This window comes from Toxotes jaculatrix, chromosome 10 (genome assembly GCF_017976425.1).
Source record: "Toxotes jaculatrix isolate fToxJac2 chromosome 10, fToxJac2.pri, whole genome shotgun sequence".
In the NCBI taxonomy this organism is placed as follows: domain Eukaryota; kingdom Metazoa; phylum Chordata; class Actinopteri; family Toxotidae; genus Toxotes; species Toxotes jaculatrix.
In genome coordinates, this window is record NC_054403.1 from 17,810,662 (window position 1) to 17,828,259 (window position 17,598).

The window sequence follows — 17,598 nt, forward strand, 5'->3', positions numbered from 1 at the left end:
TTTGGCCTATTTTGAAGCCTTACTGAACTATCACCATTTTTAGGACATTCTGAGGCCATACTAAACTATGACTTTTTTTTGGCCTATTTTGAAGCCTTGCTGTACTATTATGTTTTTTGGCACATTTTGAGGCCAAACTAAAGTATGACTTTTTTTGGCCTATTTTGAAGACTTACTATACTATGACCATTTTTATGACATTTTGAGGCCATACTAAAGTTTGAATTTTTTACCCTATTTTGAAACCTTACTGCACTATGACGTTTTTTGGCCTATTTTACGCCATACTATACTATGACCATTTTTATGACATTTTGAGGCCATACTAAAGTATGACTTTTTTTAGCTTATTTTGAAGCCTTACTATACTATGATGTTCTTTGGCACATTTTGAGGCCATACTAAAGCAAATGAAAGTAAATTAGGGCGTGGTTACGTTGAGTGACAGCCCCATAGACAGGCACTAGCAGTTAGCTCTTTGCTAAAGCATCGGCTGGGCTAAGTGGCTACAGTGCCTGTCTATGGGGCTTTCACTCAACGTAACCACGCCCTAATTTATGTAAGAATTTTAAGCCTAAATAACACTATAACGGTTGTGGTACAAAAAAATCCCCCCCCAACCCACCACCCTACAGTGTTCACGGAGGTGGAAACTATCAATAGTGACCAAAAACAAAAAATGTACCAGGCTGTAAATATGTGTTTTATGCTGTAAAGTTCACTATTTTAACATGGGGGTCAATGGAGAATTGCTCACTTCTGGAGCCAGTCCCCAGCGGCAGCCGAGGAACTGCAGCTTTTTGAACGCGGGAGTAATCCTCACAGCTGAAACCTACAACTCCCCCCTTGGATCGAACCCACAACCCTCCGGCCTAATATCGGAGGGTCGTGGGTTCGATCCAAGGGCGGAGTTGTAAGTTTCAGCAGTCTCAGGCCGGTCCAAAGTCCAAAGCCGCACTCTTAACTTGCTGCGCCACGCCTGATCACGTCCTTTCTAGAAGAGGACGTAGGTAATGGTCCTGAGAACACCCCAAACAGAGCGCGAATTCAAGGCTTTTCAAGACTTTTCAAGACCTGCGGATCACTTGTATGAAGCCAATGGATTTTTTGTTAAAAACACATGAAATCATTGAGTAGCTTCTAAAGTCAAAAAACATTTTTCTACCATAGTAGACAGAACAGAAGATGGAGTTTAATCTGCGGTTCATTTTGTACATACTATTGTTACTGCTCTTAATGTATACATCATTATATTGCATACTGTATAGTGGTTTATTGTTTATATTGTACCTATCATAGTTACATCCCTTAATGTCATACATAATCCATATTGGTTTCTTGTTTGTGTTTATTTTATAGTTATTCATATTTATAATATCTACATGCACTGTGCAACTGTTTACACAATATTGTTAGATGCTAAACAGCATTGTTTTACTGGTACTTACTCTGCAGTGAAATTTAATCTAATCTGATGTAATCTAATCTGTGTCAAATATTGAAATGCATCATGAAACAAAAAAAATTATGGCTGCACAATCACATTGAATGACAATCTCTAAATGATGTAGAAGCCTGACATAAGTAGCTTTTTTGTCAAATCTGAATGAAATCAAAAACATTCAGTGGTTTTGATCATTGCTTTGACACATAGGAAATGTATGGTGAACCTGCTGGTGGATCTGTGTGACTCAAGACCTCAAAAGCTTACACAACCTTTCTATGATTTTAAACTGAGTTTCATCCCTGGTGCCTCGTTATAAAATAAAAACAGTTGAATGAATAGATTGGAAAGATGCATTAACAGTTTCAAGCTGTGTTTATTCTTTATAAAACAGTATTTCTCAAGTCAAGGCCACCATACCCCTGCAAGAGATGAATACATCAGCTGTTGCTACAATATAGCATGCATTTATTCACTTTTGGAATAAGCGGTGTGCAAAAAGCACCAAAGGGTAAGTGCAATAGTATGTGCTTGTAAAAAATCTTTAAGTTGCCTTCTCTTGTGGAAAGAGACATGGAATGTGCAAAATGATGGTCAAGTCTCTCATCCTACATTTTTCAATGGTCACTTTTGGCCTTTTCTGATGACTTTTACCTACAGCAACATGGAATTACTGAGTGATTAAAGTACTGTCAATCAGCCTTTTGTGTCTCCATTCTGTATTCGAGCACAGAAAATACATTAGATGTTGAAAAACAGTGTAGAATCATTACAGTCTACAGGATTTTACTTTTGCACTCAGGTCAAACAATCTCATGGCTGTTAAAAGGCCTGTTTTACAACACTAAATGCTTACGATTTCACCTCTCCAATCCAATGTTTCCGAGAGAATCTGCATTTCATCATATTCAGAGATGCAGGGCACGGTTGCAAATAATCAAAGTCCTGTAATCCAATGCCTGATTCATTCTGAGCTGGCCTGAGACGCCCTGCGTGGCCCCACAAGGGAAAACTAAAACCTAATAAATCCAACATGTAGTCCACCTTTTCAATTCTCTGTGTGACTGATTAAATGGCTGCATGTAAACAAGTACCTAAGAAACAAGCCAGCCCAATTCATTATCTTTCCTTTTCTGTTATATGGTTTGATTATATGTTATGCAGCCATTTCATGTCAGTCACTTGAAGCAAGGCTTTGACCTGAGCACGCGACAGTTTCAGCCTGGAATGATCACCATCTGTAGTGTTTTATTTAGCCCAAAGTTTCACACTGACAAAGTTATAAGTATGAAATAGTTGAAATATCCCTTTTGCTTGAGGCCAGGTCAACAATGTTAACTCTATATAATGCATCAGAGTAATATCAAAGTGTTTTCTCACAGGTCACTAATAAAAAAAAAAACAGGCCAGGAAATAATTTCTGAGGTGCAAACGTATTAACAAGACTGAATGTTAGGGACTACAAAATGTGATCATACTCTGTCCAAGTGCTGTTGCCTTTTGAAGACTGAGGTGCATGTACAAAAAGCACTGGGGGACAGCGACTCAGTCCCATTTACTGTAGGTTTCTACTGCTTGTTTCTGTCGTATTTTTGGTCCTTTTCAATATTCTGCTTATTTGTTCCATGTATACTCAATGTTACTGCAAGTGACAAAGTGTTTTCTCACTGAGTTCACTGTAGTCAGTGACATTTCTAAAATTTTGTACGCATAAAACTCCTGTTCACACTGCAGCATATGTTTTAACCTATATTCACTCATGTCTGAAGTGATAGGAGTACAAGGCCAAAGTATAACCCAAACATTTAAAGCTATCTCTTTGGCTGACTGATTGCTAGTTTTAACATGTTGGGCAGTCAGCAACTTTGAGTATTACTACAATGTCTTATCTTTGGAGTTGGAAAGTTTTGCAGAATATAAGTTCCTATATATAATTTCTCTATAATAGTCTATAGTATCAAAATCTACAAACTGTAGCATGTTTCCATCAACAAATAAATGGCAGAGCACTTAAAACAACTTAACTCCCATTACACACAGCTCCCTAAATCTGCTGTGGTAAACACAAAGTGCGTATCCTCTTCTCCTTTCAAAGTAATGACGGTTCACCTCTCTAGAAATGCTGGTTTATATCAAATATGAAGCAAATCTACAAACTGAATGGAATGTTTTAAGGCCAATAAGTAAAAAAATAGCAACAAAGAGATATGTATAAATGTATAAGCTTTAAAGCTAGCATTGTTTTTAACACGAGTATTTAAAGATATACTGCAGAAGCTTTGTTTGAAAAGCACCCTGACAACCCCTGACTGAACAATACACAGCCATGCAAGATGCATTTAGCTGAAACAGAAATTAAAAGGTTTTGTTTTTTAGTTTAAAGTAAACATTGACTTGTCTGTTAAGACCATTTGTAAACTGACGGCAGTGTCACTTCAAGACGTAGTATCGATGAGAGGGACTGAGATGGTTTAACTCCCTGCCTCAGTGAATCCGGTCATCTGGACTTTAGCCTGGACTTTAACAGACAGAGTTAACGTGCATAACAGAAATGCTGGTGAATTGGCATTATGTTTGTACCCTGTGCCAATGTGGCTGGGGTGCATGTTTCTTTCAGTGGGTGGCATGATAAGGCTTTAGTGCTGAATGTGTGCTTGTGTTGTGCGCCGGTTGAATTGCATCGAGATTATGAAGGTTCAGAGGTCCTTTAACTGGATTTCTTCTTGTCACCAGTGCTCGCACCTCTCGACTTGTTCAACGCCACAGTAGCCTGAAAACAGATTTAAAAAAAAGGGAAGACACTTCTTTTGACTGCGTGCTATGTGACTTGCTTCCTGTAACATTTGCTGACTCCAGCTTTGCTATGTTGTGGTTAATCAACCGAAACGCTGAAACCTCTCGGCCTCATCTGTTGCATTTTTAGCCCACTTCTGGTTTTGTGTAAGTAATAAACCAGCCATTGAAGACTGTTAAGACTAGACTCTTGTTGTTGTTAGTTTCATTTTTTGTTTGCGCTCTGTTGATGCCCAATCCTGCTCACACATTTTTTATTTTTGTGGGTTTTATCAAATTTAATTTTTTATAACAATGGTAATGACAGAATTTAATGACTACATGTTATGTAAAAGGGGCTGGATTAGTTCAATTAATCTTGAAATGGAAGTTAAAGTATCTTTATCTTCAGCAATGTAACATGTTTCATTGCTGAACAAATATGAACTAATTCTTTTCTGATATTATGCCTTAAGTTAAAATATGTCTCCTAACAAATTACCTGCCCAGAAGTTCACTTCTGTGATTTCAAGCAGCCAAATGACGACTGACCTGATCTGGGCCAAGGAACATTCTTTAGCTGCATACTGTACCCTTCAGTTTCTCTAGCAGTTGAATGACTAAATGAAAGGAAACCCCATCGAACAAAAAAGAGAGAATATTTAAATATTTTTGAATGAGACGCTCATAAACTAGCACTGGAAATGTCCTTCACTTATTCAGTTATATGAGCTGTTTTGGCAGGCGACTCCAAAACTAGATTTCTTTTTATTTTATCATTGTTGAATGTTGTTTGCAACATCAATAGCTCCCTCTAGTGGTTTTGCATGCACTGAAACAAATTTTACTACAATGTCATAAACTGAGAGCTGTGACACGACAGACGTGAGCTAACACAAGCTGGCCTCACCTGCTCCAGGACGACACCTGCAGCCTGATCTATGGCTCCTCCTACAGTCTGGTACCGACCAGAGTAGCGGATGAAGGCCCACGTCAGCATTGCCATCATGACCACGCCCAGAGTGCAGTCACACACCAAGGCAAAGGTAGACAGGCCAATGAAGAACAACACGCCTGACAGCACGTAGAGGAGGCACACCAGGACAAACAGCACTGCAGGTGTCCGGAAGGCGCTGAAGAGATTCTTTGACTTTTATAACAACAACAAAAAAACACAACAAGCAAACAGATGATTAGGAACAATCCTGAAATCATATCACTGCAAAACAAACAAACAAAAAACAACAACAACAACAAAACAAACAAACAAACAAAAAACAAACAAACATGTATACAGTACTGGTGTGTGAGATTCAGATTACATCTTTCAAAGAAAATTCCAAATAAAACAGACACAAAGTTTAATGTCAAGTGTTATGTTTTCAGAATAGTCTTTTACCTCGTTGTGTTTGCTGAAAGACTGCCACATCTCCTCCAGCTCCTTTTCCAGTTGTGCTTGGTAACGATCACAAAAGTCCTGTCCACCCATTTTCTTAGTGGATGAGAAGGTGTGAAGAGCCTCCCGGAAAAAAAAGTTATGCTTTTCCTCCAGAGACTGAGGAGAGACATAAGGCAGGTCTCCCCCACACACCTTAGAAAAGAAAAAAACAAAGAGAAAAGAGACTTAAGGCAGAGGACACGCGTTATGATTGTTGAAATGTTTATGAATATGATTTGGGTGTGGTGACTGATCACACCAGGCTCGACTGGGGTCTGTTGACAGCTGGAGATTTTTCTAAACATGTTTGAGTTTGACTTGTGTGTCGCCTGAGGGGGATAAACAAATCAAAGAAGCAGCACGGGGAACAAAGTGGTTTGTGGTGTGCAAGTGTACTGGACAAATGAAATGACGCCTCTCATCCAAACTCTATGCTTTTTTCTCCCTGTTTTGGCCTTTTTTGAAAAAATGTCACAGCATATAAGCAATAGAAGCTACTGGTTGTGGTCCATGTTGTTGTGGTACAAGAACATTTGGTGTTCTCGTGGGATTTGAGGGGTTGTCTATTACCAACACTAATAGCCTTTTTACACCAAAATTAACCTATATATGCATTTTTTTAAACACATTTCCCATTGCCAGTAGTCAGGTTCCAGTTTGGCTATATAGTACAATAAGATTATCCATCCTTTCCATATTGACTGGCAACAAACTCTCTACTGTTAAAAAAAACAACAACCTCATATGAGTGGAGTGTGAGAAGAGTGTTTGATGCATTGTCTTTCACATCTAAGCAAACTCACCTTCTCCATGTTCTTGTAATACTGATCTTTGGCTGTTGCCACAGCTGCCAGGTTGTTGGCCTCTGCCGTAGCCTGGTGAGACAAACAAGAATATGTTAAACATGATGGAGTGAAAAACAAAAAGCAAGTCAATATTACCCCAGGTCCTAGTTGACAGGAAAAATGAGCGACTTCTTCAAACTTATTCTAGTCCTGCCCGTACCATGAGCATAGTCTTTGGTTGTGGTAAGTCTTCTCCCTGGTAAATCTTGATGTAAGCCTGGTAAGACAAAAATTATGCATAATTTATGTTAGATATATTGTAGAAAACTGAGTAAGGATCAGGAAGAATGCTCAGATGAAGGTGATGATACCTTGAAAAACTCAAGAAGGCCCCTGCAGGTGACTTTATTGCCATTTATTTCTTTCTCAGCCAGACGATCCGGATGCAGCAGTTTAGGAATCAGACTCTGCAGCTGCTCTTTGAACTCAGGCGCCACATCTGACAGTAAATATAACAATAATTAGCACAAAACTCAGTTTACTGGGTGTTCTAAATACCAAGCTTGAAAAAGTAGAATAGTATGGGAAATGGTGGATTTTACCGCTAAGCTGCCCCTTAAATGAAGGGTTGGTAGCAACCTTCAACCCAGGGTGAGGTAACAAGAAGCAGGAAATTTTGGTGAAGCATGAATGGATGTGCTCCCTCACTGTTTGCAGCTCCTCATGTTGGGCCTCCTTAACCTTTGAAATCCCAAATTCAGGACTTAGAAATTAAGATAAGCATTTCTTTATTTATTATTAGCAAAAATTCAAATATATCTATTATACTTGGTCAAATCAACAGGGCAATACTGGTACCTGTAACCGTTTGTCCAGGAATTCATTGCCTCCTTTAAACCCGTAGACGTACTCATAGGGAAAGCTCCAATCCCTAATTAGAAACATCAGAGACTGTGGGAGGAACGGAAAATATGTTACATTTAAAAAATGCATCAAACAGAGCAAAAAAATTAAATAAAATAAAATCATATACATGTCCAACAAAAGCAACAACACATCAAATTTTGCGTAGTTTCTCTTACCTGGAAGGGTTTCTGAAAGATTTCATCCATAGCAAGACGGCCATACTCTGTGAAAAGCTGTGAGGAGGAGGCAGCCATTATGCAACATTAATACTGAGATGAGGAAATCCCCCCAGAAAAGCTCTTATGATCTTTATATTTTATATCCTGTGTTTTAAAAATCAAGAAAATATTATATAGGGCTGAAAATCCTCATTCTCTTATTTGGAAATTTTCAAACATAATTCACTAGTCATGTAAAAGGAGGTATTTGCATCAAAGCAACACATCAGCACACCATCAGATTGACTCTTGTCATGGTAATGTAAACAGACCTGTAGCTGCTGCAGATCATCCTCTTGAATGTTCTGTGACAGATTGTAGATCTACAAAACAAAAACGATATAAGCATATATTACAAGAATATTGAGAAACTATTGAATTATTGATAATCAGAGGAGCTTAGTCACCTGTATTGAGCTGGTCATGGTGCTGAGGGCAAAGATGGTGGCACAGTCCTTCACTGTGGACTGATCATCAAATGCTCCCTGAGTGTCCATCAACACCACTGCCACCTACAGCAGCAGAGAGGGAAAAATAGACAAAATGATGTCTTCGTTTTTGAATAAGGAATATTCCTATATGTGTCTTTTTAATAGCTTTTTTTTTTTTTTAAAGACGGAGGCACAAATAGTGTCTGGCAGCATTACTACATCAGTACTGGGGAGGAACTGTCCTTTGGAAGAACCTTTGAACTACTGTCTCACTCTGCTCTTCATCAAGTTTTTCATCTGTGGTATAAGAACAAAAGGTTGGCAACTGGCGATTGTTTTCATTATAGATTTTTTATTCAATTAATCAATTAACTGAAATCCAGTAAGTGTATAAAATGTCGGAAAAATACTGAAAAACGTTTTTTTCATTTCAGTTCATTTCCTAGAACCCACTGTAAAATCCTCAAATTACTTGGCATAATCCAAAACCCATAAGAGATTTAATTTACCATAACAGAAAACAAAGCCAAAAAAGCAAGTCCTAACATTTCTGAAAGTAGAAACAGAGAATGATTGACATTTTTTGTTTGATTATAGTCTTAAACAACTGATCAGTTATCAAAATTGTTAATTTGTTGACTGTGAAAATTCAAAGGGTCAAAAGATTAAAAAGAGAAAAACATGCATTTTGAGGGATTTTTTTAAAGTAACATGAATATACTCAAATATTAAACTGCTTTCTTCTACAGCACAAATGCAGCATAAACAAACAAAATGTGTGAGTACCTCTGTTCCATCGCTCTTTTCCACGAGGAAAACTTCACTCCACAGCTGGATGCCTGTTGTCTCTGGTTCTGAACCACCTCTCCAAGAAAACCCAGTCAGCGGTTCGTCATCCTTACCGAGCCAGTTTTCATCCCCCTGCAAACCACAAATCACACTTTGAAGACTTGTCAGGGGCAGGCTGAGTCTTTTCAGTGAAACTCAGTGTATCGAGATCTTCTGGCTTATTCAAAACTTTAAACATGTCTTGTCGTGTACTTCCACGAATATAACAGCAGCAACAAGCGTTTTACCCTGAACTGTAACTGGAAGATACCCACTGTTCTGCAACACAGCGCAGACCTGTCAGGTCATAATTATCTCTCTGGTTAGTTTGTATTCATTTCACTGAACTGTGTAGATGACAGAAAGACTAAAAAGTAAACAAAGTGCAGTCTGGTGGTGGCACTACAGTGAAGGTAACAGAGTTATCAAAACCAATGAGATTTATCAATGGGAACAGCCAATTTAATTCTAAACGTGAAGTTAGTTTACAACATGTATAGAAAAACAAACAGAGGATTTTCACATAGAAAACAATCCTTTACAAAGGAAATGACGAAATGCTCATTTCCTTGTTCAGTAAACTAGTTAGTTCACGTTACAGCGGGATTGGGTATTAATGTTGTATGACTGCATATATATTTTCAGTGCAGCCTCAGACTAGTCGTCATACTTTCAGCACGAGAGGAGGAACAAATGTGACCCCCTTTAATCATTTGTGTTATAATAGAATTTTATACTTAAATTTTGCTTAAATGATGAATCAATTAACAAAACATTTGTGGATTAATTATCTGCTGATTAATTGACTTGTTTCAGCTCTAATTAATATGGCATTTCAGCATTAAATAGGTTACTCTTAGGTAAGTGATCTTGGCCTCTGAGTACAATAAAGAGACACAATGTGTGCTGAAGTGAGACACAGAGATCATGTTACAGTGCGACGCACCTTTCTGTACATGTAACGAAGCATGAAATCCAGCAGGAAGCTCTTTCCCTTTCTGAAGGCTCCGGCCACTGACAGCACCACCACATGTTTGTCTCGGACCTCAGGAGCCAGCAGAATCTGAGACAAAGCCTCGGTGTCCAAATCAAAGGAGTGATCCTCCTTACACACTGTAACGATCTGAACTGGGCCTGGTTCACCCCTCATCCTTCACAGTGAGAAAGTCCCAACTAGTCCCTGTGGAAATCACAGACAAAAAAAAACAGGTTGATATTAGTATTAGTACTGGAACAATTTCAGAGCTGCAACTAATTAATATTACCATTTATAATTGATTTATTTGACTATTTTTAGATTAACTGTTCAGTCTGTAACTGAAAATAATGACAATTAACAGTTCACACCCCCAAACCCAAACAAATATTAATTTACAACTAGGTATAGAAAAGCAACAAGTCCTCATCCAAAGATATTCAGTTCACTCACATTTGAGATTGAAATGTTTGTGTTTATTTTGTTTTTTAAAAATTACTGATATTATTATTAAATTCTGAAAATATCTGATCAATTTTCTTTCGACTGACTAATAATTGCAGCTCTGCATGAAAAGTGTCCTTTTCTGCCAATCACCACCAACGGAAATCACTTAATAAAAAATTGGCCAGAATAAAATCAATAGATTATTAATCAACAATGACAACATCCATTAGCTAGAGGCTTTAAAGACAAACTCATAGAAGATCACACTGCTAAACCATGCCATGTGACTTTCTTTCCAGTTTATCTAACATATGGTGATAATTACGCTGAAAGCTGTTTATTTGCTTACTGAAATACCATTTCTGTCGGCCTGTGCCTACTGATCAATCAGACATCCTTTCATGAGACACAACATTTAGCTCTGTGTGTGGCTGAATGTGGGATGCTCTTATGGGTGTCATGCTGCTGTGCCTGCAGCTAGTAGATTCAGCATGCTCTCCAATACAGTGCTCATGTCAGCTGCTTCAATGGACTTCATTGTTGCTGCTGTCTGAGGAGGATGCCCTCTCCCATGATGAGTAACACAGGGAGGTGCCTTCACAACAGTTTATCTGTTATTATAATACCCAGAGCTCGCTCTGTCCTTTCACTAAAAACTCAACACCCCAGAGGTGTGGCATTCAGAGGTGGCATGCCAGGCATTTCTGTACAACGAGTGTCTAAGGGCCGAGATGAGCAGCTATGAGACTAAACCACATTTTGCAATCTCCCTGCGCATTGTTATGAGCAAGTCCCGCATGAGATAAGCTAGCCTGTACAGAGCTTTCTCTGTAATTAACATTGCTTGGTCCTGCTGGCAGCTGCCACTTAGCGCTAGCAGCACTGGGACAGCTAAGCTAAACAGATCTACAACGCATTGTATCGATGTTTTAAAGCTAAATAACTGACATCGACAGCTAAAGCCCATAAGTATTGACATGCCAACTTACCAGCTAGCAGCCTGTACGTCTGCCTGTGCTCAAACAAAAACAATTTTAAAATGTACATATATCGGTCGTTAGGTACAGAAATCTTTTAAGACGTTTACCCCGAACGAGCCAGAAAGCCAGCTAGAAAGTTAGCTCCTGTTTCACAGTGTAACGTTACCTGTGGTGTCTTCAAACGCCTTCAACACAGTTTCATGAGAGTCGACAAACGACTGGAGCTTAACTTTTTCACACTGGCATGAAAACAACCATGAGAACTTTTTTCCAACGCGAAATTCGCACACTTCCGTTTTCAACCTGCGCAATGCTTTCAGGGAAATGTGGTTTCAACCTGACTTCCTGCTCGTACTTTTGCTTGTCTCCGAACTACCGCACCTAATGTGCCGACTACAGTGCATTTCAGCCCCGGGAAATGTAGTTTTTGATGTAAAGTTACGAATGCGGAACCACCGGACAGGTAACGTAAAACAGGAGTTGGGTGTTTTACATGTATACAAATCACATCCGAAAGATTACCGCGGGTGAAAAACACATCGCAGCTTAGCAAAAGGTATTTGTTTGAGGGCATATCATGTAAATATCGAGGCGATTGTATTTGATCCTGTGGGCTGTGAACGTCACGCCCTCTAATGGTGAAATTCACATAAACATCAACAGAATGTCTATCCTACAACATTTTTTGTAGTGACACTGAGTATCCTGTACATAGAAGCAAGCCACCCAAACTGTTTCCTTCACTTTTTGTGAGTATTTTCAACAGGCAAAGCAGAAAAACTGTGGCTCTGGCCCAGGGCCCTCCTGACTTCTTGGACTCCTGAGTGTAATCCATCCATGTTTGTATTGTAGTAATCTACAGAGCTATCAAAATGAAACTAATATGATGTCTAAACATATAAACAGGCTATTTTAATTCACAAGAACGGCATGACAGATTTGATTAGATTACAAAATGTAGAGCATTTGAAAATACATACAATTTACAGAATTGTATCCTGAAATGAAAGGTGGTCTAAATGGCAGTGAGTTCATCTTACACTATTCCTGATTGAGGACAGCTTAGCTTAGCTTACAAGATCATATCCAGGCTTTCAATTTTGCAGTAAACTAAAAGACATTCAGGGATTCAGCAACATAACATCTTGTCCATAAAATCAACTGTAGGGAACATGATCTGGAAAATGACAATGGGTGTAAAGAAATTAATTAGAAACAAAATTGGAAGTACTTATATTATTGTAACCGAGTAGTGCTTTCCACTTTTGAGTACAATCTATGATTGGAATCCTATTATAAATATAAAGTATTTTCTAATGAAGTAATACACACAACTACTTTTAGAAAGACAAAAGATTCAGAACAGGATACAATAACAGTATTAAGGTGAAAGATATTCAACTTAAGGTTGTTTTGATAGTTTTCATCATAAAGTAACCTCTATAAAAACATTCTTATAAAGAAAAGATGGTCACCACTTGGAAGATTTGGAGAAGTAATTGGTAATATATTTATATTTATATTGAAATGGTAACAGTGCGGATGTGAGTCAGTGTGCTGCTTAGTGTATTCCTCAAAAGAGCAACTTTTGTGGTTTTCTTGTGCAGGTTCCAACACTATATAAATCCTACTTTAAGTTGGGAAATATTTTAATCAAGAAACAGTACTTCTGCATGAGTTGAAAGTACTCCTTTCACCCCTGAGAATGAATTTCATCTGTTAAAAAAATCACAGTGGAAATCCTAAAAACCAAGAGGTTTCAAATCAAGCCCATGCTCTATTAATACTTTCCCCTCAGTTTTAAAATATCAGAGAATAGGTTGGTCCATATATCTCAGTTTAACTCAAGTCTTTGTCCAGGTTGTTACTGTATGGCATGGTATTGTGGTAAATTCAGGTTCCACACTGAAAATGCCTGAATACATGTGAAGTAATGTGATCCACTGTCTTGTTAGATTATCAGTAAAGTTGATCTATATTATCTAACTACACAACAATACACAAGCCTTAGGGCAGTGTTGGCGTCAGCAGCCAATTTAACAAACATCATCACTCCATCCAGACCAACATAAATTCCATTTATGTCGCTCTGTCAGAGTATTTGCTTATAGTGGACTGAAGCATTGCATCAGTTGTGACTGTTAAATTGGATATAAATTAATATCCACCACCTGCTAGGTCCAGCAGTGAGCCAGCCGCCTCCTGGGCTTCAGCATCCAGCTGAAGTATCTCTACAGTCTCCAGGTCCAGCTCGGTGTCGCCTGGCAGCACCAGGTACTGGTACTGGTGAGACTGGTAGTAGTGTAATTCGATGTAACCGCTATCTGACAGGGGGTCCTTCTCCATCTCCTCGCTGACCTCTTCCTGCTGGTATTCAACCGACTCCATGGTGACAAGCTCCTCATGATCCGGGGTCAAAGGGCACGGTGGGTGTTCAGCAAAAGTTGGGTTATCAGTGGTCAGGGTTTGGGGAGAGGGCGTGGAGAGGAGGAGGGTTTGACAAAGAGAATCTGCATGAGAGAAACAATATAAGAAGAAATAAATAACAGGTCAAAGTAGTACAAGTATTAGTATTGTCACAGTTAAACTACTGTTCACAACAGAAAGTAATCTTTACAGACAGATTACAGGTAGCACAGAACAAAACAGCCCACGACCTTTCAATGCCCATGTAGAACAAGGGTAGGTACAATGAATGAACAGGTTGTAATAGTCTTTAATGCGCTTTTTCAGAAATATCATAACTAAAACCTCAGAACTACTTCATACAAACCTGTTTTTTTTTCAGGCAGGAATCATTATTTTACAAAGAGTACATTTCTGTTATCCCCGGATTGTTTAATAATTATTTGACTGTTCTGTCAATATTTGACTGCTCTCTGCTTAATATGTGACTGTTTTGTTCTTTATGATGTGATACAGATGTAAAGTTATCTGTCCCACTTGTGATTTCGAGGATAAAGTTGCTAATTGATTTTCCTTTTTTTGTTTGCTATTTTTGTCTCGTTTTGTGCTCGTCTCGTGTATTGTCAAAACTTACTGTGAGTATGGATGTCAAATGTTATGTGTTATGTGTGTTCTTTGTTGCTAAAGTGTTGTAAATATATGTATATGGGCCACAGGAAGAGCACTACTGTTTCAATACAGTACCTAAAGGGGATCTAAACAAGAGTCATAAGGTAAAACATTAATATTCATAGCTGGTTGAACAACCACTTGTCAGATTCTTCAGTGAGCACGTGGGGCCAAAATAGCGCATATGCTCGGAAATAAAACGAGGGAACATTAAGGACACTAAGCTAGACTATTGCTGGGTTGCCACGGTAATAGAAGGGTGTTGCCATGACAACTGAACACAAACACAGGAACAATGTTGCATGCTGAGAAAGCTGCAGAGACGGAGAATAGCTGCAGGTAATAAAAGTGTCACAGAGAGCTGTTACTCCATCAATGAAATATGCTGTAGACTAAAAGAAATTCATAAAGGATCAAATATGTTCCTTTATAAGTTCCTGTGCTAATTAAGTCCCATTAGCCTGCTGTGAGTCTCCTGATCACCAACCTGAGATTTCCATAGAGTCACACATGACGGGTACCACATAGTCAGCTCCTTCCAACCTGCAAACAACGGGGCAACATATTTAGATTATGTGTCTAAAATTCACCTCAGAAATAGAGTCAATGAACAGAAAAATGCATCTACCTACTCCACCTTTAGTAATCTCTTATTTTAGTCATGAAGTAAATGCAGTAAACCAAAACAACAAAACATTTGCTGGTTCCAGCTAGCACATTCACAGATGCAACGTGCTACTTGCTTTTTATTTATTTAATACTGTGTAATTATCAGTTGAACTCGTGGGAGTTTCTGGCAACTGCTCAGACTAAATAATCATTTTCTAACTTTTAATTTATGGGGTTAAACACAACTGATAATGAAAATCATTGTTTTTTGCACATACTTCAACTGTGTCACAATACTCACAGAGCAGGCTTGTTTATCAGATTGCTGTTAGTGCTGTGATAACTGTGGGTCTTCCTCAGCACCTCCAGGAGCGCCGGTCGATACTCTGGACAAACACACCACAGCGATCCCTTCCCCACTGACTGAAACAATAACACAAAACTACATGAAACACTGAAACAGCAACAACCCATGCAAAGATGTTAGTCTTAAGCAACACTGACACATTAGACCATATAACAACCTCAACACACGTGGAGTACATTATAGTAATTTCCCTGTAGGGCTGTTTAATTGTTGACTTCACTACAGAGCAGCACATCTGGATTCAGTGTATTGCTTAAGGACATTTCAGTGATGAAAGTTTTCAGACAGGGTTTACTGAACTTCTCTCCTATAATTGAAGCACTGTCTCTTTACTTGCTACATGACCTTGTTACTCTTTATGTGGAAACTGGGAGCCATGTCCCCACCTGGCTCTTGTCCCTCTGAATGCGACAGAAGCTCTTGCTCAGGGACAGGTTGTGTCTAACAGAGTTCCTCCAGCCTCCAGAGGCTGTCCTGTAGTAGGGAAAATTGTTCACAATCCATTCGTAGATGGCCTTCACTGGAAGTCTCTTGTCTGGTGAATCTTCTATTGCCATGAAAATCAGACTGCTGAAGGAGTACGGCGGCTTGGACGAGGCAGGAGGAAGAGGCTGGGTCGGTGCGGAGGACTCTAGCTGAGGCAGTGGTGTCATTTTGGGAAGAGGCTGCAGTGGTAGCAGGTTGCCTCTCTGATGCAGCCAGCTGAGGCAGGTCAGGTCATCCTGGTCAGATAGGTTTGCCAGGCTGAGGCCCTGTATGTTTTGTCCTTCGAGGCACTGAGACGCTGTGCAGTGTGAAAGGGGGGAGGAAGAGTGAATGGACTCTGCTATTGCTGGAGAAAGTGAGGTAGGGGACGGAGGGAATGAAATAGGTGAAAGTGGGAGTGAAATACGGGAGCAGGTCTGCTGCGGCGAGGAAGAGAAAGGCAGGGACCCTACAAAAGTGGTGGGACATGGGGACGAGGGTGGCAGTGTTTGAGGGCTATTCTCCATCTGTCTCCCAGGGGGAAGCTGCCAGGGTCATTCAGCTGTACCACTGCTGTAATATAAGACAGAAATTAATAAATGTTAATGCTGCATGGAGTGATTCATGTAAATCAGAATTAAAAGTGAGCAACGCTGCAGAAAAGAGTGAAATCTAAAGTCTATTTTATTTATATACCCTAAATTGACAAATTTGTCTCAAATGGCTTAACAGTACAGTATACAACACCCAAAGAACCCACTTCCATACATTCAATACACATCTTTTGTACAGAGTAGACAGAAACAATAGTGAAATTACACTCTTAAGTATCTTAAGTTTACTTTTAGTTTACTTATTTTTTTTAAAGGAACAGTAAACCCAACTTTTAAAACTACCTTTCAAAACAAAAACAATAATTCAAACGCGTGGTAACCACTCCATGTGGATCCCAAGGTTTAGACTAAAAAGAGCTGGAGAAAAAGAAAAAGTTCATCAGGCTGATCCAGTTAAATGTTAGCTATGCTTTCCCCTCTGATGAGCATCCAGTAGACGTTCAAAGTCCACAATGTGTACGCTCATACAGTCCCGTCTCCTGTTTTATTAAACGCAAAACGCATCTAGGTGCACAGGTGCAGGCCTCTTAGAAAGTCACTGTTGCTCGTAGCTACACAGAAAGAGCACTGGCATCGATTAAATGCTGCTAGTAAATTAAACTGATCGACTTACTGCATGTGAAATTAAAACTATAACGCTCGGAAAGTTCTGTTTGTGATGCCACATGGCTTTACAAAGCAGTTCAGTAGGCAAATGGCGGAACAATATAAAGTTTCATTTAGTCAAGAAAGCCGCCTTTTCCCCCTCACAGGTAACCCCCTCGGTGATCTGAGCTAGGGCTTCAAATGCAAAATGTTGACTAGTTACTCACCAAATTACCAAAACGATAGTTCTGGCAGAATTCAGAGCTCCGTAAAATGCACAAAACACGTCGTTGAAAAGTTAAAGGTGAGACTGTGGTGTTGAAAACTAGAGTAGGAGTCGGACGGTTCTCCCTCCGTGCTCTGTTGCCGTCCGCGGTCTCCATGGAAACGAAAAGGACGCTCTGCACTGTGCGCGTTCCTAGGCGCGCTCCCGTTCCACGTGCACAGCCGCGCACCAACCAGCTGTGAAACACCGTTCAAATCCAACAGCGTGATGAGCTGTAAATGCCCACAATGTGAAATACCTCGTTAAATACTCAGTAAACAAGTAGTAGCAGCAGTAAAATGGTAGGTAGGACCAGACTGACAGTGGTGACAGAAGTATTCAGATTTTTTCCTGATTTATACTTGCACTTTTTATTGCATTACATTTATTTAA

General features: G+C 39.3%; 2 protein-coding genes across 2 annotated transcripts; both read right to left on the reverse strand.

Annotated features, from left to right (window-relative positions):
* Positions 1–1,228: 1,228 nt before the first annotated feature.
* atl3 (atlastin 3) lies at positions 1,229–11,526 on the reverse strand. Its single transcript, XM_041048016.1, has 14 exons — positions 11,392–11,526; positions 9,769–10,002; positions 8,781–8,915; positions 7,971–8,075; positions 7,836–7,886; positions 7,522–7,578; positions 7,298–7,390; positions 7,042–7,180; positions 6,811–6,938; positions 6,660–6,716; positions 6,458–6,529; positions 5,616–5,807; positions 5,127–5,366; positions 1,229–4,214 (listed from the first exon to the last, which is right to left on the reverse strand). The coding sequence occupies exons 2-14, from the start codon at positions 9,970–9,972 to the stop codon at positions 4,152–4,154; spliced, it is 1,536 nt and encodes a 511-aa protein (XP_040903950.1). The 5' UTR covers positions 9,973–10,002; positions 11,392–11,526; the 3' UTR covers positions 1,229–4,151.
* A 1,856-nt stretch (positions 11,527–13,382) lies between these two features.
* On the reverse strand, positions 13,383–16,268 carry si:ch211-145o7.3 (forkhead box protein N2). The gene is made up of 4 exons (XM_041048017.1): positions 15,663–16,268; positions 15,211–15,332; positions 14,788–14,843; positions 13,383–13,735 (listed from the first exon to the last, which is right to left on the reverse strand). The coding sequence occupies exons 1-4, from the start codon at positions 16,266–16,268 to the stop codon at positions 13,383–13,385; spliced, it is 1,137 nt and encodes a 378-aa protein (XP_040903951.1).
* Between the last annotated feature and the right edge of the window lie 1,330 nt (positions 16,269–17,598).